The 21,426-nt window shown below is 36.8% G+C and overlaps 1 protein-coding gene across 7 annotated transcripts in view; it reads right to left on the bottom strand.

Annotated features, from left to right (window-relative positions):
* DNM3 (dynamin 3) overlaps positions 1-21,426 on the bottom strand; it is a 635,765-nt gene that overhangs the window by 337,157 nt on the left and 277,182 nt on the right. For 5 of the 7 annotated variants that reach the window (XM_061160332.1, XM_061160330.1, XM_061160334.1 and 2 more), the window contains exons 12-14: positions 18,043-18,113; positions 6,135-6,186; positions 5,274-5,303 (exon numbers count right to left, since the gene is read on the bottom strand). In XM_061160332.1, coding sequence (XP_061016315.1) covers positions 5,274-5,303; positions 6,135-6,186; positions 18,043-18,113 — 153 coding nt within the window. The remainder of the gene's footprint in view (positions 1-5,273; positions 5,304-6,134; positions 6,187-18,042; positions 18,114-21,426) is intronic. The other 2 variants (XM_061160329.1, XM_061160333.1) reach the window with 1 other exon arrangement.

Raw genomic sequence — 21,426 nt, 5'->3', positions numbered from 1 at the left:
AAACTATTACTTATAGAGATTGAAGAACTAGGGATGTTAATAGAAAATTTTTAGAATGTTAGAGTATGTAGAGGTTTTTTAGACTTAGAGGGCTCCTAAGGAGAAGATAACTACTGTCTACTAAAACTAGCTTTCCGAAAGGAGTGAGAGAAGAGACCGGGTGTTGATAAAAAGTTCTTTTTAACTCCACCTACAATTCAAGAAGGTTGAGAATCCAGTTATTAGCAGACTTGTAAGTTCGGGAAAACCAAATTTCATACTTGATCCTAAAGTTACAGTAACAGAAGGCACATTGGTGGGAAACAAAATGGATAACAAGGCATTAGGAAGTGCTCTGTAAGAACCTGCTCTGCTCCCTGCCAAAGGAGAAGGTCTTCCTAGTTATACAACTGCAAGTGGATGCAGTTTGGGCCAAGGAGCATGTCGGCTGTGTCTTCCTGCTCATGTAAAAGCCACATCAATCCTCCTAGCCTCAATATATCCCAACCCTTAACACATTCAATTCTGGAAAATTTCATCACTCTTTCTCTTTACTAGGCAGACCTTCTGAGGACAGCATTTCACAAATATCTGTAGCTATCATTTGCCGTTCCTCTCCTCCAATGTCTGTTCCTTCTTATTCCAATAACATCTATGACTTTAAGGTGGCATTCTCTTCCCTCCTAAACCTTGAGATACGACATCCCGTTCACTGACTTCAACCTCCAACCCTACCATTTCCCCCCTTAATTCTGGTACATATTTTCTCTAATTTAAAACAAACAAACAAACAAAAAAAAACCCACAAAAAACAGTGCCCTGGTTTGCCGGTTGTCTTTCAATCTTCAATAAATATCATCTTTTGTCTTTTCTTTTTTCTGGGCCCAATCTCAGATTATATTTTCCTGTTTCCTTTGCAGTGAGGTGAGACCATGACTGAGTTCTGGTCAATGGAATGGAAATGGAAAAGATGTGTGCCGCTTCCAGCCTGGTCCTTATAAACCTCCCTCACTCAGGCTTCTTTCTTTCCTATTTGAAGAATGAAAAGAAATTGAAAGTCCATGACTGATCACGTGAAGCAAGGATGCCTCAATCCAGCCCCACCTAGAGGAGTTTTATTGACTTGTTATAGCAAGGTGAATTAAATTGTTACTAAGCTACTGAAATTCTGGTGTTGTTTGTTAGTTAACTTCTAATGTCCTGACTAGTACATTAATCAAAACCATTCATATTATATAATCCCTTATTTCAGCCTGTCTTTCTTCGAAACTTTAACTGATGTACTCTCTTGACCTTATAAGCTGCCTACCTGGAAAAACTTCAGTTCAGGGTATTAATTCCATTGTCTGCTTTCTCAGCTTTGTTCTACCTCCCAGCTGTGGAGTAGAAAAGTAAATTCACAAGGCCAAGAGGACTGGTACTACCGTGGGTTGTCCATGCGATGCACAGGATCTTCTACCAGTCCATTCATTGGATAACTTCCCTGGTATTTCCTGAGTCCTTAGAAATATATAATACTACTTGACCCTTCCCTTTTTGAAACTTTCTCTTCCTTGAACTTTCCTTCTACTATTCTCCAAGTTTTCCTATCTCTTTAATCACTTCTGAGGCTCCTTTTCAGTTCCTCGATCTGTCCCAACTCTTCTTTCTCCACTCTGCTTTAAATCCCACATTTCCTTCTGTTCTTATTCTCTGAGGTGATCTCATCTACTTCTATGGCTTCACCTATGATGTACACATTGACAACTGTAAAACATATCTTCAGCCTAGATAAGTCATGAACCTCAAACTCTAGTGACATCTCCAATGAGAACAAAAAATGTATCTGAAAATGGAAACCACCACTTCTCTCACCTCCACTGAAATCTGCTCCTCCCTCATCTGTACTCCCTGTCACCAGACCTCCTTAGCCATAGCCTGGGAGAATGACTTCACACTGTTCCCCATTCCACAACTGTTTATAACTCTCTTCATCCTCTAAATATATTTTGAATCTATCCTTCTCCTAGGTACCTCCTGCCACTGACATTTGTATTTTCTTACCTGAATTATTTAAAAAATGTCTTCATCAATTTCCATATATTTAGTTTTATTCCTCCAAATCACTTCATATGGCTAACACACAGATCTTTCCAACATATAAATCAGATGATATCTGTTCTCTATTGGAAATCTTTAGTGGTCCCCTATTTTGGGAATAAACAGTTCTCTGTCTCTTCTGAAGTCTAGACACTTTAATCCAATTTCCCACTGGATATTTTCAGTCCAGTCTCCCACAGTGACTCATACTCAGTGTAACTATCCTTCCTCAATATGTTCCTTTCTCCATGAAGAGCACCACCACCTTATCTGTGCCTGTATCACATGTCTGGACAGCACCGTTGACAATTTCCAGACTTCTCTTCAACATTTGATTCATCACAAATCCTTTTGCTTTCTACCTAATATCTACCTCATATCCTAAATTCCTGCCTAATATCTCCTGAATTCATCAGCTTCTTCTCAAACCTAGTACAGAGAGCTTAGCTAGCCTAGATCATCATAATCTTTTGTCTGCAACAGCCTCCTTCCACACTATAAGCAGAATGATCTTTCCAAAGTATTATTATGATTGCACTTAAAACCTTACAATAATACTACACTGCTTTCATGGTCACATACACACAAAAACAGCTTTAATGGAGCTTACTGTCCTAGTGAAAGAAAATAAAAAAATAATAAACAAGATAATAATGGCAAGATTTGGGGGAGGGAAGGTGACATTAGATTCAGTCTTCAGGACCAGCCTCTTACTGATGTTTCCATAAAGTATCAGAAGGAGCTACCCTTGAAAAGGGGGACAGACTTCACTTACTTACCATCATCCGCACTGGGATGTGAGCTCCCTGATAGTAGGGCCCATGATTTAGTCATCATTCTAATGTCTACCATAGTTTTTGACACCCATAGGTTTCAAATACACATGTGATGAGGGAAGAGGTGAATGAAGTTTACACTGAAATTTCTGGGCAGTGCAACTTTAGGCTAATTGTGTGTTCACATTTATTTTTTCATACATTTGCTGACACCATCTTGTAGGCAAATTTCTAAGCAAGCAAATTTCTAGGCAGACAGAAACAAAAAGTCTAAACTTTAAGGAGGAACTTTTCTTTATATCCATCTAAAATATTTCAGAACAGATTCTGCATAGCCATCTCTTACAATCAGGAGCCCAAAGTGGATATCAGAATGGATGAAACATTTGCTAGGATAGTACAGTGTATTTTAGTCCCACCAACCATAAAAGCTGACATCAGTTAGCAGCCTGGACTCCAAGGCTCCATGGTTTTGGGCTTCTTGATAAGCAAAAAAAAAAAAAATTTTTTTAAACAGAGCTTCTGGAAGGAGGTTGGAAGTGCGGAAATGTAATTCCAAATTCAAATTTGACAAAAATTATTTTTATATAAATCCAAATCAACCTCAGTTACTCAGATTCATAAAGAAAAGGGTTTCAAATTATGATAGTTCATTTCCACGAAGCAGAAAAAAATTAAGGATTCTTTAAAATATATTGTATTGTATTTAACTATTGGATTTGATTCTGAAAAGAAAGATATTCAGGTTTAAAACCTCTTACTAGCAAAATGAAATGTTAAAACAACAACAGCAGGAAGAAATTTGGCAGCAAAACCTTGAATCGATGTAAAAACGTCTGTGTCTTTCATTTAATCTGCTTAGTGTGATTATCCTTTGTTTCACTGCAGAAATACAATGTGTTTAAAGTACAGAGTACTGCCTCTGACCCCACAGCAATATTGAATAATATATGATATATACAATATTTTTCTAAAATCCAGAAAGATCTGACCTTCAAGCCACATCTGGCCCCAGAGGTTTTGGATATGCTATCTGTATTCTATTATAACACTCACCCCAATTCTATTATCTTGAGTTATAAAACTTTCACAATGCATGGGCTTTGAAGTACTCAGTGAAAGTAAAGGCACAGAAACACAATTAGCATGATTTTAGCATTTGGAAGCAATATGTTCAGAGTTTCCTTTCAGATCTGATTCAAAATGTGCATTTATGCCACTATGCTAACGCTTTTTCAATGAGCATAAACTTCTATGAGATACAGCTTCTGACCATGAACAAAATTTTATAGATAAAATCATTATATCCCACCCAGACTTAATCTGGGCACTGTAATCTACAAAATAGATGCTATAGCTTCTAATTTTCCAAATATTTCATTCTTCTCATTTTATAAGTCATAATTTTCTTATACTTCATATTCTTTTTCTCCCCAAAGTTTCAAGAAACAACACCTACTTGCTTGGAGCAAAGTTTCTACTCTTTATAGGACATATATCTAGTAAGCTGCAAACTTCATTATGGAGGTTATTTTTGGTTCTCACAATCACCTGGCAGAGAAATTTTCTATTCTTCCCATCACACAATTGAGCAAACTCAGGTTCAATTTGTCCAAGGCCACAGGGCTACCAAGTGACAGAGGAGAATTTGAACCAAGGAATACCTAGCTACAAAGTTTGTTTCTTCCAAAATATCATGAAAAAAATAATTCACCCATCCTCCAATCTCATTTTCAAGTTATGCACAGCTGGAAGAAAGACTTCAGGGCTGCTTCACCCATGCTATAAATGAGTATAATTGCTTCTTTCTTCTAATGCCTATGCTAGTAATTTGACAGTATTTTATAATTCCATTAAGTGAAGATACAGCATCTGGTTTTAAAACTTTAAGCCATATAAAATGTCAATCAATGTAATTCTGCATTTTGTTTTACTATTTTTAAAAGAATAAATATAAGTAATTGGTATTGGGTAGGGTTATCAACAGGTATATCAAAATCAAATGTTTAATATTCACCCACCTTTTAGAAGTGTCATCTACATTTATTGGAAATATCATACAAGGGGAAGAGAAAGGCTTACATCTCATAACAACATAGCATAAAAGGACAGAGATGAAGGTCATTAATGATTTTAATTATTTTAAGGCCCATTAAAATTAGAGAAATATCAAAGCACCCACAGTGTTAAATGTTTATTATTATAGCATTTTAGAATTCACTAGTTCATACCTTTCAATCACAGCAAGTTATTAGCAGTGAAGGGATGAACCCTCTTAAGAGGATTTTTATTTCAATGATAGGGTGTTATGGACAAGACAATCTAAGTTTAAAAAAATTAGTAGCAAGCGCTAGTTGAGTTAATCAGTTAAAGACAAACTGTGCCCTTGGGAAGCTAAATGAAAAAGCAACAGTAAAGCTTACAGAACTTAGCTCGTACAATTTGCCTTGAAGGCGGAAGATTGGTTCCCTGAAATAGCAAAGAATTATATGCTTTAGTTCAGAAAAAAAAGTTTTTAAAATAAAGTCTATTATTACCTCTTCTCCTTTCAAAACAATGGAAAAAATTCTAGAGCAGAGGTTTCAATTTGTTCAATAGTTGTACCTCTGAATTAAAAAAAAAGAAAACTATAAAATCATCATTGTTTTGACTTGAAAAGAAATAACAATGCAAATATTCATTATCACATAAAACATAAAAGAAACAAACTGTCAGAGTTAATGCAGTCTCTGCAGAGCGCTATTAGTTGGAGACAGCTGGTCAGCCCAAAACAGGAAAACTCAAAAGATCAGAACTTCTTAGGAATTAACATCTTCATTAACCAACATGATTTGGCGTGGCAGAGATTAAATCTTATATCCAACAGCTGCCTTCTTTATGAGCTGTCCCTTCACTGTTACCAAGCTGTGCAAATGTGTGAACTAGTCAGCAGCACCAGAAAGCTCATGCAACTACTCACCATATTTTAACCTTGAACTGACTCACAAGTTTGATGTTAAATCAAATTTAGGGGTAATATAAGCAAGCAAAGTAGGACACAAGGAGTCAAATTTGAAAAGCAGAGCAAATAGCAGAAAAGTTATTTAAAATAAATCAATAGGATTAACTGCATAAAATAGCCAAAACAAGCAAATAAACAAAAATGCAATTAACTCCAAAAACTTTAAAAGCAAAACAAAGAAAAGGCTGCATTTCCAGCAAAATTTGCACATGATTAATTTGCGTTAAAAAAGTCAATCAAGCAATTTAGTTCAAATTCTTTGGAGCATGCATGCACTGATTCTTTTAAACAATTCCTACCTGATTTCCAATTGTGTTTTTCTTGTGAACCTGACTGCTTCTCTGCTGAGCACTGAGAAAAGCAAAGGAGAGTAGCACTGAAGAAACTCATAAGATTTTTTTTCTGAGCAAGTAACAGATACTAAAATAAATACAAGCATTACATATATATCAACTGAGGCAGAGCTAATATAAAAAATCCAGGTCAGTTTAATTCTGGAAGCAAAACCAACTCAGTGGAACTTCTAGAACCAACCAGTTAATCACAAATCAAAAATATAAAAAAATAATACACCACAGGAAGAAAAGTTGTATTGCTATGTTAATAACGGTATTTGTGATGTCCCACAGGCATATAAGATTGTAGCACTAAAACTGATAGTTAGCACTTTTTGAGTGTATGTCCTGTTCTAAGCACTTACAGGTATGAGTGATTTTATTTAAATTTTAACCCTGTGAGGTAGTTACCAATAGTAACAGATGGAGAGACTGAGTCACAGGGACGCTAAGTGTCTTTCCCAAAGTTACTCAGCTAACAAGTGCTAGTACAGCTTGGACCCATCTTGCCAATACTAGACTCATATGTTTTCAACAACTCAACATTTCCAACTGGATGTCTAATGGGCATCTCAAACTTAATCTACCAAAACTGAACCCGTGATATCCTCCCTAAATTCCTTTCTATCTACATTCTTCCCCTTCTTAATTAGTGGCAATTCCTCATTTCCAAGTGCTTAAGCCAAATCCTTGGTTCCTCTTTCTATTACTTCCACATCAAATCATCAAAAAATGTTATTGATTCTACTTCTCAAAATGTATTTAAAACTCAGCATCTTTTTACCACTTCCATTGCTACCACCTTGGTTTAAGCCACCATTATCTCTCACTTGCACCATTACAATCACTTACTCTTTGGTCTCCGCTTACACATGTGTCCCCAAAATGTCTAGTCTCAACACAGAAGCCAGAGTGATACTTTTAAAAGGGGGTTCATGTCATTGTGTGCTGTGCAACACAATTACACTCAGGGTAAAAGTCAAAACTCTTACAATGGTCTGCAAAGTCCCTGAACCCCACTCTCACCTCTTTGACTCATCTCCTCCTGTTTTCCACTTTTTTCATTAAAGAGGTCCAGCCATACTGATCTTTTTTTTTTTTTTTTAACCTCACCAGGCACACTCCCACCTCAAAGACTTTACACTAGCTCCTCCACCAGCCTTAAAGATACACTCCCACCATATACCTGCATGGCTCCCAACACCATCTCCTTCAAGTCTTCATTCAAATTTATCTTTTCTGTAAGACCTATCACAACCACCCTGTTTAAGATTGAATCCTTCCCTTCCTCTAGGAGTCTCATTCTTGTTATGCTATTTTTTTTTCTCTATGGCATTTTTCACCTTAAAACACACTGTAGTTTCCACTGATTTTGTGCGTGTGTGTTTATTATCTGCCTCCCTCCATTAGAATGAAAGCTCCTTGTGAGCAGGGGGTTTTGCCTGTTTCATTCACTGCTATAACCCCAGTGCGTAGAAACTACCTGGTGCATAGCTGGCTTCAACAAATATCTGTTGAATGAGAAATCCAATGAGGCTGGTATTACGACATAGGCACAGAGGGGATGAGATTCCAGATATGACCCCAACATTTAACTCCGGAGTTCTCATGATTAGGCACTATGTTACTCTGTCTCTCAAAAGAATAAAGGCTTTCTTTCAATGAGTCCATGAGTAAACACATATCAATATAAGACAACACAACTCATTTTGGTTATTTTGAGAAGACTAGCAATACTGAGCCCTCTGACTAGTTGTTTAGCTGTTTATAAAAGCTGTTTCAGAGGTCAATGAAATAGTCTAAAACAGAGAAAAGGTAGGTTTAGGTCATCAGCCAACTGTTTAAAGTAGTGGGATATTATAGTTCAGTAACATATCAGAAATCAACACCACACTTAGAACAGTTGCTCAAAATGGCAATCTTTTATAATCTCCCATGATGTATTTAAGCTGTTTCCCCTTACACTCATAAAAAACTATATACTACATATACCTGAGGGAGGGGAAGAGGTAGGAGCTGAAAGGCCACACTGTATTTGATTACTTAAGATATTTTGTGTGCAGCTTTCTTTTTCACTTTGCTAATTTCAGAGTTTAGCTTTGCTCCTTCAGTTCTTATTTTTCTAGTTTTTAGTTAAATGTGTAATTTCCTTAATCACTACGAGATTCACCTCTCTCTAACCTTCTCTTCATAATCCATATCTATATTACTCAGGTATTTGTGGTGAGGGTGTGAAGGAGGTGAAGGTTGGGTCTGTGGCCCACACTGACTTCTGACTGTCCACCGTTCCCTGAGGCACAGAGTGTATCTAAACTACTACTCCTCCTGGGGCTTCAGACCCCATGCTTTCTTTCTCCAGGATCCTCCAAGCTTTCCTCTCTCTTCTGGAAAGAAATGGGAAAACTACTACTACAATGTGACCATGCCTTCTTCATGGATATGGCCATCTCTCCCAAGCATCTACTTATGTTTCGGAGTTCTTTTAATGGGAACTGTTTTAAAATAAACCACTGACTGGTAGTGGTAACTTCAAACTATGGCAGGCTTACAGGTGTTCACTTTGGAGTCGGTGAACTATTGAGGACCCTCAAATTATCTATGGGTCTCCTTAAAATCATATAAAAGAAGCTGAATATAAAGCAAAAAATAGATTGTGGATAACTCCTTGTACTAACTTAGGCAAACACTATGACCTAAATGGACCTTAGTTTCTTGGCTTTCTTGGCTATAAAGTGTGTGTGTGTGTGTGTGTGTGTGTGTGTGTGTTAAGAGACAGAGAGACAGAGACAAGGAGTGAGGGATTGTACTAGGCACTTCTTAAGTGCCTTTTAGATCCAAGATTCCTTGAGATGCAAAGTCACTCTCAGATGCTTATGAAATCTACCAGAAGAGACGTTCTGCTGAGAAAGAATATTCAGCTACTAAATAATGCATGTATAGGATCTATCACTTGTAACAATATTCAGGGGGAAAAGATTTATTTTATAAGCTAATCTCAGATATTAGGGTTAGAACAAATACTAAATTACCTTACTTTTCACCTAAAAAAAATAATCTTTTTTGTAGGAACTGGTCCCCTGAATCCAAAGATACTGCCATTGATGATGTATTTAGGTACTTAAGGTTACTCCATTAAATAACATAATAAAAAAAAATAATAAGCTGCCTAGTTAGAAAATATCCTTTATCATAATCCTTAGGAATGTAATGATAACTGAACTGAAAGTATCTCAAAATACTTATTTAAAAATGTGTTCACAGAAAACCACGTAAGGACGTGGAAGTTCATTTAAGTCTTTGGATATATCCTTGGTGATAGGTCTTTAACTGGTTATCTCTGCAATATTGTACAACACAGCTACATATAATGTTTTAATTTGACACAAGTGAAAAACTTTAGGGTATCAATTATCTGAAAGGCACTCTGTGGAACATATAAACATAAATAAGGTATGGTCCTTGTAATAAGAGCCTACAGTTTATCTGGTGTGGGTAGTGATATACATACACAAAACACAAATAACAAAGGGATAAGCTCTGAAAGAATAAATATGTGAAGCTGCAACAGAAAGCCAATGAAAGTGCCTCTGTTTCAAACATGGGATATAATTACCACCATATCTTATTATCTGTGTGTATATTTGTTATTAAACATATAAATTCCTACTACACACAAGTTACTGTGGAAGCCTTCACCAGAACATTAAAACACATGAGAACAAACTAGGTTAATTAGTTTAATGTTGAGACATAATGATTTTGAAACTATACAACAAGGTGTTTAAATTGTATAAAAATAAGAGCACACTGAACAGCATGCAAAGAAAAGTAATCCACTTTTACCTCAGCTCAAAAAGATTTTTTTGCATTATTTGTTTCTATCCATGTCCATGTGCATATGCAATAAAAGACTATAATAATAGAAGAATGTGCCAAGGGGTATGTTTGACCATTTATCAAATAAATCACACACGGTAATTTCTCTGAATGCTCAGAAACAAAAAAGATCATTTTGGTCTGATCTGATTTGAGATTTTCATAGAAAACTTGAAGTAAAGTTTTAATAGAGGAAGAAAATCAACTGCATTCTAAGAGAATGCAGTAGCATATGCAGAGCTAGTAGGTAGAAAGATGGGGCATGTAGGGAAGCTGTACAAAGAAAAATTATTATGGCAAAAATTATAGGACCATAGAAGGGTTTGTAAATGACCTTAAAAGCCACCTAGTACAATAACTCTATGTTAGGGCCAATTATTGAGAATTTGGTCATTACACTGAAGGCAGCAGTAAATATTTAAAATTTCTGAGCCAGAAAGTCACATGATCAAAGAAGTGTTTTATTAAATAATACCTCCCTGAAATAGGCAGTATTGACTCTGAACCAGGGAAGACAGGAAGCAGCCAGCCTTAACCCCTCCCTATGACTGTTGGAATCCTGCCCAGCCTTCAAAATCAAAGCCAGTACCATTTCTGGATTATGCGTTCTCAGAACCTCCAGTTATCTCTCCTTCCCATGAACTCCACAAGCTCTGGGTCTGTGCCTGTATTCTATAAACAGGACTATGTTATAGGCAGGTCTCTAACTCCCCTCCAACAAGGTCTGCTCCCTGATGGCCAATGGTGTGTTGCATTAATTAGCATCTCACCTCTCTCACCACTTGCATGGTTTACAGTAATTTCTTAAGAAATTTTTGTGGAAAATATTTTGATACCAAGGTTATTGGACAGCAAGGAGGTCAAACAAGTAAATCCTAAAGGAAATCAACTCTAAATATTCATTGGAAGGACTGATGTTGAAGCTGAAGCTCCAATACTTTGGCCATCTGATGCAAAGAGCTGACTTACTGGAAAAGACCCTGATGCTGGGAAGATTGAAGGCAGGAGGAGAAGGAGATGGCAGAGGATGAGATGATTGGATGGCATCAGCAACTCAATGGACTCAATGAGTTTAAGCAAACTCCAGGAGATTGTGAAGGACAGGGAAGCTTGGCATGCTGCAGTCCACAGAGTCGCAGAGTCGGACGTGACTGAGTGACTGAACAACAACCAGAGTTATTTACAACCAGATTCTTAATGTTTCTCTGCAATAGGAAATTTAGACAATTTGAAGATGTGTGCCATAGACATATGCTGCAGCAAGAGTATAGTGCATTTAGGAATCCAAAAGCAGTCAGTCTGGCTAGAGCACAGAGTTAGGGGGTGGGATAGAGAGGAATAGTAACAATAGAATAGGCTGACGAGATAAGCAAAAGACATTTTCTGTAGGGCCTTGGAAACCACACTAACAAGTTTAGACTTTATTCTGAAAGTAACAGGAATCCCAGAAGGAATAAGGAAGAACACAACAAGGGGCAAAAAGACTGTTGAAATAACCCAACAAAAAGAAGACTAACTTTATTATTTTATTTTTTTTTAAGAAGACTAACTTTAGTAGTAGCAATAGTGATGGGAAGAAATGGACAAATTCAAAAAATATTATAGGGTAGAATCATATGGACCTGGTTAATATGGAAGGAAATAAGGATGAGGGGAACAAAGAGTAAAGAAAGGCACTCAGGTTTCTGATTGAGCAACTGGGAGTTACCACCCACAGAGAGTGGGAACAATGGAGGAAGAGTAAATTATATCAAATGATGAGTTTAATTTGGGAATACTGAGTTGAGGCTTCCATTGGATATGCAAGTAGAGATGCCCAGGATGTAGTGAAATATGGTAACAGTCCAAGAAAAAGTTCTGGAATGGAGATCTAGATTTAGAGGAATCAGATAAAGCTGGTAACTGAAACCACAGCAGGGGGTAACATAGACAGGGACAGGGCAATGAGTGAGAAAGGGGTCTACAGGAGAACACTGATAAAAGCAGTTCTTAAGCCATGATCAGAGGATAAAGAGCTCCAAAACAAAAATGAGAAGGAATGGCTAGAGCATAAAGAGAAAAGTCAATGGAGAAGGAAAGGGCAATCCACTCCAGTATTCTTGCCTGGAAAATCCCATGGCCAGAGGAGCCTGGCGGGCTACAGTCCATGGGGTCGCAAGAGTTGGACATGACTTAGCGACTAAACCACCACCACTGCATAGTTGAGGTACATTTTCCCTCAGAAAAGGTTAAGAATCAATAAAGTATCAATTTTTCTCTAATTAAGGTGGATCAGTGATTGAGAAGCAGTGCTTTGATCCCAGCTGTACACACATTGTTGTGGGGCATCCACTTCGCAACAAGAAGTATTTAGCCTCAGTGGCTGCGGGAAAGTGGGTACTCCATCACTCCTACCTTGAAGCTTGCAGGACTGCTGGGTGCTTCAAGTCGGAAGAAGACTATGAGTGGGGAAGTAGTTCCATACTCGAGGTTTCGACTGGAATCAACGTACAGCAACAAAAACTAGCCCTTGCAGCAATGAGATGGAGGGAAAAAATCCAGCAAAGACAAGAATCAGGCATTATGGAGGGAGCATTTAGCGGGCGGAAAGTTATTTTACATGTTGATCAGTCCCGAGAATCAGGATTCAAACGCCTACTTCAGTCAGGAGGAGCAAAGGTGCTGCCTGGTTATTCTGTATCTTTATTTAAAGAAGCTACACATCTCTTTTCTGACTTTAATAAACAGAAACCAGATGACTCAGGAGTTAATATAGCAGAAGCTGCTGCCCAGAATGTATACTGCTTGAAAACAGAATACATTGCTGATTTTCTTATGCAGGAATTCCCTCCTCAAGTAGAAAATTACTGTCTACCAGAAGCTGCTTCATTTCTTCAGAATAAAAAGGAACTTGGGCCTGGATTCTCACAAAAGAGGAAAGCCCCTACAGAAACAAATAAAGTTAAATGACCCAGAGTACAGTAATTATATTTACTAAGTTACCAAACATTAAATGTTTTTTAAATTTAAAAAAAAAAAAAAAAAGAGAGAAAAGTCAGGAGACAATGGAGGGCTATTGAAGCAAGAAGATTATAAACAGTTGCTGAGGGTCCCAGGAATGCAACCTATCACAAGTAGGCTTGGCTCCATCCAATTAGATGGAAGCCAAAGGAAGAAGAAAACTACATGATATTGATGTCCTTGAGGGATCTTTAGTGAAGTTTCAGGCTAATTATTATGCAAGAAAACCCTACAGAAATTGGGGGCCTATAAAAGAAAGATAACTTACCTCCTAAGACTCATTTTAAAGATGAAAAAGTTTAAAATAACAGATTTGAAAATGAAATCTTCATTTCATTTTCAAGTCCACTTATTTTTAAATAGTGCTTGTCCACTTATTTTTAAATAGTGCAAGTCCACTTATTTTTAAATAGTGCTTGTCCACTTATTTTTAAATAGTGCAAGTCCACTTATTTTTAAATAGTGCTTGAAACACTGGAACTTGTACCTTTTTTAAATAGGTAATGATATTAACAACATCCTTTAAGTTACTCAGGCCTATATTTCTACCTGATAACAGTCCTAGTAAGCGACCAAGCATTAAATTCCTAAATTGGCAAAGGAATCAAAAGAAGGATCTTGCTATAATCTAATACCTAAGTTTTAATTCCGTAAGAGAAAGAACACTCTCTTTTAAGAATAGGAACTAGAGACATCATAATAATGGAGTAAGATTATCTATTAGGGACACAGAAAAAAATATAAAGGGAAAGATCACAATCGTTCCGGAATTTGGTACCAAGGTTCACATATACTTCCTTTTGTAAAATGGTAACAGAGGCATTCCAGGGGATCAGGAAAGAGATATAATGATTGTTGCCACCCATAGAATTTTCATGGTGCTCACATAACAAGAACTGAAATCTGCACACTATCATTTCAACTGTGAGAAAACAGGTGGAGAGACCTACTCAGCAGATTGAAAAACAGACCTCAGTCTGCTGCTTGTGGCATAGAGATATTATTCTAACAGTCTGTATCTGGAGCCCATTTTTCTTAAACCACTGGACTGCATAAATCTTAGTAACTCTGAAGGCAAACTGTGCCCATGAAAATGGAGAAGAGCAGAAGAATTTGAAAGTTCACTCCCCAAGGCATTCAGCTATCAAGTTTGCTTTCTATTCAGACAACAGGATTACTGAGAAAGAGAGGAAGTGAATAAAGGAATAATTAGAATAGCTCATTCTCTTAAATAACAAAAACTAATTATGTTGTATTAAGAAAAATAGAATGTAGGAGTTTTTTTTCCCAACCGGGAAGAACAACAGATTAAATCCCAAAGTCATGAGGAAAATTAACATTTCCTTCTGGAATACTAAACTTTTAGGTTCAGAAACTATATTACAACTGAAAAATCAAGCCTTCAGAAATCAGGAAATTCCAAAGTATGTCTACAGCAGTGCTTACTTGGACGCGTTACACATGGTACATATTTTACGGTCCATGTTTAACAAATAGCTGGGAGATGGAAAAAAAAAGTTCCATATATTCAACATGGCAGAATAAACTCTACAGCAGAAAGAAGAATTGAGATGTCCTGAATACTACTCTGTGACTTAATTTTCCGTTAATCTAATTTTAGCAATTTGTTTTCCTTTTTTTGGTAATTTTTAGAACAAAAAGTCATCCCAGTTGGAAAAAAAAAAACTGTATGTGTAAAATACTCTGGACATCACCATCCTATAAATCTTGAGGGGTGGTCCTCCTCTTTTGGCAAATCTCTAAAAATCTCATGAAATTAATGTTTATTTTCCTCAACTCCAGACCTTAATTTTCTATCTTCAGAACTTAAAAATACTTACATAATTGTCTTCAAATATGGCTGGACTTTTCTTCCTTGATGGAAACAGCATTCCTGCCAACTTTAAAATTTATAGCTACAACCATATTTTTTTAATTTTTAAAAGCACACACACAAAAAATACCACAACCCCTCAAAGTGATTTTGAAATGAACATTTCTTCATCGTCATAATTATCCCATGTCACACCGAAATGTACTCCAACTTGGCATTCAAAAGGAAAGAACATTTACCTCTGAGTCCCAGTGCAAAATATTACATTTGGAGATAACATCAGAAACTAAAAAATCTTTTAGTGGCAATCATAATCCAGTCATTAAAATGTCATAATGAAGTAAAATTGTGCATCTTGTAGAACAAAATTCCCCCGTGTGCATATATATGTGTATAAATGTGTATGTATGGCACTTTCCCAATTTTACAGACTACACCACAGTTTTCAAAAGTACTTTCACACAATTTCTGACAATCCTGAAAGGCATATAACACAGGGATTTTTTTTTAATTATTCCATTTGATAGAGCAATAAACTGAGATACAGAGAGGCTAAGTGACTTGCCAAAACCCAAACCTCATCAGCGGCAAATCCTGGAAAAAGAATTCAGACCACTGACTCCCAGACCAGCCCTTCAAACAGAAGTTTAGGTGTTCAGTTTAAATTAGATGAGAAATGTGCAAAGTTGCTGGATTTCTAAAGCAGTTTGAACAATGCTTTGTTTTAGTCCCCCAATATCATAAAAGTTCATAATCTATCTCATTGCTGGAAAAATGGGGCTGTTAACTGGATTAGAGAGAGACTGCACCAAAAGGCTGCGCTTGAAGTATCTTCATTTGTAAAATTACATACCTTTGAAAGCCTAACCAATATAATAATTTAGTTCAACAGCTTCTGAGGTAGAAAATATTAAAATTTACTGGAGAATATAAACTCTGAACATTTATCTTTAAAAATAAGTACTAGAAGGGATAACATTTCGAGGAGAACATAGGGGTGAAATTTAAATTGTTGTGCTGGTTACAAAAATGTGTTCAAAATTTGAATCTTTCCAAACTGGTTATGATTTTTTTCTATCTTTCGTCCTTAAGTTGGGATAACCACAACAGAACAGCACTGCGATATCCTTTTCACTTTTAAGTTATGGTGTCGAGTTTATATCTACATCTGCTACATTTTTATAAGAATCCAACAGGCATTTGTAACCAATAAAAAATCAACATGAAAGGCAGCATTCCTGTTATTTCGAATGACTCAAGGATTTCTTTTTCTTTGAAATTCCTCAAAGAAGCAAGTGAGAATGTGTCAGTTTAAATTTTTACATGCATTTCTCTGTATTTTTCAATTATTAAGCAACCTCTAAAAGATAATTTTTTTTTCTTTTGCTCTTATTCCCCACTACCACTGAAGCAATTAGAGTAGAGCCTGGGCACAGGCCACAGGGTATTCACTGACTATGCAGAAAATCATGTAGAAATTCTTGGGTCCCCTTTCCAGGCCTAGGGACAAGAAGGCACATCAAAGTCTAGGTTTCTTCCCACTGGTCATCTTGCAGAAGGAAATGGGCAATTCAGACGGTGAGAGCTAGAAGGGCTAGAAGACAGGGAAGCAGGTCTATGTGATACGTCTGTAGAATAAATACCTATTTAGAAGCTGGAGTGGGCAGTGTGGCTAAAAAGACAGTTGTCCAAAGGAACACATTAATCACTGTGTTCTAACAACTTTACACTAAGTCACAGACAGAAAACAGTCAATGTATGACAAAACCCACTAAAAAAAAAATAAATAAAGGAAATCAGTTCTGAATATTCAAAAAAAAAAACTAATGTACCAAAAACAAAAATTAGTGTACCAGACACTAGTAATAACTGTACACTACTGGTTAGGCCAAGTCTAGAATGAGACAATTTTCTGTTGAATAACTGTGCCCTTCCTTTCCAAAACACATCTATAAATTCCTTAGGCCACTGTTTAGTTTAGATCACATGACCTAAATATCTGTTTCCTCAAAGTCAAAATGCAAAACTAGGTCAGTCTAGCTTTACATTTTCTTGTGTTTTATTTTTTTCATTTGTCCCTGTTCTTGAATACACAGTACAAGTAACAGTATATAGGCCTCTTTGTTTTTTATATAAATTATATTTTATATACTTAAAGTTGAAATTACTCACATGCCATTAGCATATTTTAGAGTTGGAATCAAAATTCTTTGAAAGCAATTAGAAAACTGATTCCACTGAAGTGCAGAAAAAATGGTAAATTTAGGGTCTTGAAAATGTCACACAATAAATAACCAACCTTGAATAATTAATAAAAATGTTTCCCTGACAATATCTGTGAATACAGCAATAGAATATTGGCATATAACGGAGTACGTGTATAATAGAATGGCAATAAATACACAAGCTTATATAAAGTATATACACTTCATAGACAAGAGAACATTCATCCAAAAATACTACATCTAAGTTACAAAAGACAGTTTTAAAAATAAGCCTCTATGTTCTGATTTGTGTGTGTGTGTGTGCGCGCGCGCAAGCGCGCACGCTCTGTTGCTCAGTCATGTCCAACTCTTTGCGACCCCATGGACTGTAGCCTGCCAGGCTCCTCTGTCCACAGGATTTTCCTGGCAAGAATACTGGAGTAGGTTGCCATTTCCTCCTCCAGGGGATCTTCCCAACCCAGGAATCAAACCTGCATCTCCTGAGTCTCCTGCATTGGCAGGCAGACTTTTTACCACTGAGCCACCTTGGAAGTCCCATATTCTGACTTAGGGATGTCCAAATAGCATGTATACTGTGAACCATGCTTGATATTTCAAATTTATGTGAGAAATTACTCCCAAACTGATTTTAAATGTGCATCTGTTACTGCTTATCTATGGGGGCTCAAGTACAAACTGCAGATCATCATCCAAAAACAAGGCGTATCTGAGCTACATATGATTTCACATGCTGCACAATAAGGAAGTCAGCTCCCTTAGCCAGAGAACATGACCCCAAGGCCATGAGACTCAGACCTCCTCAGTAGGTTGACTCAGAGTTAATCCTGACACAGAATGTACTCTCGAAAGATGATGAGGTTGTAGGAGAAATTCATAATATATATTTGAGACAAACCAGCAGGAGAAATGCATAAGACAGTCAAGGATTTTCACGTACTTTGCAAAGCCAATGAAATCTTCATGGTTGGTGTTGATGTAGGAGACTTGGATGTCGATCAACAGCAGCACCTATTAAGTGAAAGAAAATCACTTCAGTAAAAACCCATCTTAAATATTCTCAAACACTAAATTCAGTAATTGTCTACAAATTATTTATCTTTATTCAATTTTAAAAGGATGTTTCAGTTAGAATGAAAAGTTGCACTAATTTTTTTCATTATACTCTCATAATTTTTACTCTAAATTCAAAAACAAAAAAATCTACGTGACACATCTGAGTCACACTTGAAGACAACAGCATTATAGTTTATAAGCATGTACTCTTTGCCAGCTTAACACAGAACCTAGAATTATTCTATGCCTCTAAAATGTAGGTGTAACATTCAAAAGGACATGTGTATAAAAAGACACATGGCAAAAAGGCCACAGGGAGCTGCTCAGAGCTCTCTGTTCCTGCAGACACTATACATTAGCCACAAAATAGCAACATCATCTCTTGTTTCTCCTCTGCTCTCCTAACTCCTTAAGCTCCCTCTAGGCAAGATGGAGAAGTATCCCATCAACCAACTCCAAAAGGCAATATCCAAATAAATAGAAAGCCTCCTTGAGATCAATAGGCTTCACTGAAGGTGACTTCTGAGTGCATCAAAACACCATGATAACAGTTCACTGGCAAAGTCTATGTAATGCTCCCCAGTAGGTGCTTCATCAGGATAGCCTTCTCTGATCCTTGCCCAAGACCTGGTTGGATGACGCTACTTACTCTCATATAATCTATATATCATGGCTATATTTTTATTTATTAAACCCTATACTTTTCTTTGAGGTGTTTACCACAAATATGATTAATTATTTATACTATATTTTGTTTGATGTTTTGCTTCCCTACAAGACAGTCAGCTCCATGGAGGCAGAGATTATACTTATCTTGTTCATCACTTTATTCACAGAATCTAGCATGATACACATAACACATGCCTGATAAATAGTTTTGGCTATAAATTCCATAACTATCTACCAGCCTTGAAGAACAGTTTACTTTAAAGGGAGCAATTTATTCCCATATAGTTAATACATGGCCAAGTATTTTTGTTTCTCACTCGTTACCCAATGCTCTGGTCTCTGCTTTTATGGTTAATCTCAGTTGGTCATATGACCAAATATTATGGTGAACCCCAAGGGGCCTACCAAAAAAGAGTAAATGAATCACCCCAAACCATCCCCACTACCAACATAAAGTTAATACCCAGGCACTATTGGGTCAACGATATCATACTTGTATGAAAATTTTCATAGCATCATATAGTTTTGTTTCTTCACTTAATTAAGAAAACTAAAGAGTTAGGAGGAGTGATAGTTATGAGATTATCTGTGACACTGCCACTATTCTCCCTACAATAAGGCCAGATTCTATTAAATTTTATACCCCCAAATCCATTTGGCCAGGAGTCTGGATCAATAAACCATAATGTTTAAGCACAACCAAATAGTTGTCACCATAAAGAGAAAAATATCTACATAATTCTCAGCATCGCCAAAGGCTGTTATGAGTATCTTGGCCGTTCACGCACATTCACTTGGATTGCAGCACAGGGGAAAAGTGGAAGAAAAATTGCAACTATGGCTGTTCTCATTCATATTCCTGGAAACTGGGAGTCTGTGTTCATCCTAGGAAAAGAGCCAGGTTGCATGTGGGGGATGGAAAGGAAAATAGGACATTTTTTTCTCCTTCTTTTCACTCTCTGAGTTTCTCACTGCCTTTCTCACCCACAGCTATTGAATATTTAGTTGAAGAAAAGTAAAGCTACTCCTGGTAGCAGTAATCACCCACAAAGTCAATCATTTCAACATGCATTTAGATGTATGGGAGCACCTGGAATAACAGCAGGCACACATCGAAGTTCCAAAAAACCCTCTGTTTCAGAAAAAAGTTCACAGATAGATTTATGGTTTTTCATAATTTTAATTCTCAAGAATTTTTCCCCCAAGAAGTTTCCAGAGCAGAAGCTCGTATTAATTCCATTTTTTGAGAAAACTGCAAGAATACCTCAGAGCAGTTCTCGTATAGAGGCCTAAGGAAATGCGTCACTCTCTGACCAATTACTTCAGAAGTAACATATGCCCTCAAGCAGCATAAAGTTCAGAACTCAAATGTGAAATCTATGCAAACTGACATGTTCACATTACCAAAAACATGCACGTTTTTTCTACACCACAGATGTCTGTATTACTGGTAGCAAACACCAGTTTCTTCAGGTGGTTAACTGTCAGACCAGGCCACCTGAGACAGTCACTTAGAAGGGAGATGCTTGCTCCCTCCCTTAACTCCATTTGGGGAATGAATTAATCACTCCGTCAGAGGTAGATGGGAGAAAGTCTCTCAAAATTAGAAAGAAAAAAAGAGTTCTCATGTCCACTGTGTGTCATAGACCTTTAGGAATAACAACAAGGATGACTTAATGAAGAATTAAGGACCTTATTTGGATTACTTTATTTCATGTTCACAAAATGCCTATGAGTTAACTACCATTATTATTCACTTCCAGATGAGGAGACTCAAGTGTAAATAACTTGTTCATTTACAGAGAAAGTAAAATGATAGAGCTTGGATTTGAACTCAGGCAGTCTGAACCCAGAGCCCACGGTCTTCATGACAATAAGTTTGTCATTTAAGTAAAACAAATCTCTGAAACATGAAACATCAAGAAGTTAACAACTGATTTAGATATAAACACGAAAGATAATTAAGATAATAATTGTACTATTTTTTCCTTGGTATTTTTTTTTTACATAGGATCCCTAAGAGTTAAGTAGAATGTATTATCATTTGAATTGCATTGAATAAATACAAATTAAAATGTTTATCTTATTTACTTAAGGTCAGAAGTACAGCTGATACCAGAATTTGTTTCTTGGTCCAGCAGCAGGCATGACATCAGGTATGCAGGGGAATTCCTGGTCTTGAGTCGTATATCCTGAGGACCCAGGCTAGTTTTTACTGACTCATAATTAAATATTGATTTGTTTATCTCCACTAATTCACAAAGCCTATTTTCTTCCACTTTTGATCTATGCATGTTGCATATGTCTCTCTCCGCATGGTTTGTGTCTACCTCTCTCTTCTATTCTGCCTTCCTCCTTTTACCCAGTTCTTTCTCTCCTTTCCAACTCACTCAAGAACCACAAAATCCCAGAATTCTAACTTACAGAGGACTTCAGAGATCATATAGACCAACATTTCAACACTGTACATGAGAAAACAACAGTCCCGAGAAGTGATTTGCTCAAGAACACGTTATTCTCTGATGAACATGTGGCTGGAGGCCAGTGTCCTCTCCACACGGTCACACTTGCAGCTGCGTCCTGGAATTGAAGAGCATCT

Source organism: Dama dama, chromosome 14, assembly GCF_033118175.1.
Source record: "Dama dama isolate Ldn47 chromosome 14, ASM3311817v1, whole genome shotgun sequence".
NCBI lineage: Eukaryota > Metazoa > Chordata > Mammalia > Artiodactyla > Cervidae > Dama > Dama dama.
Note: the sequence above shows the minus strand (reverse complement) of the source record. Positions and strands in the feature narration are given on the sequence as shown.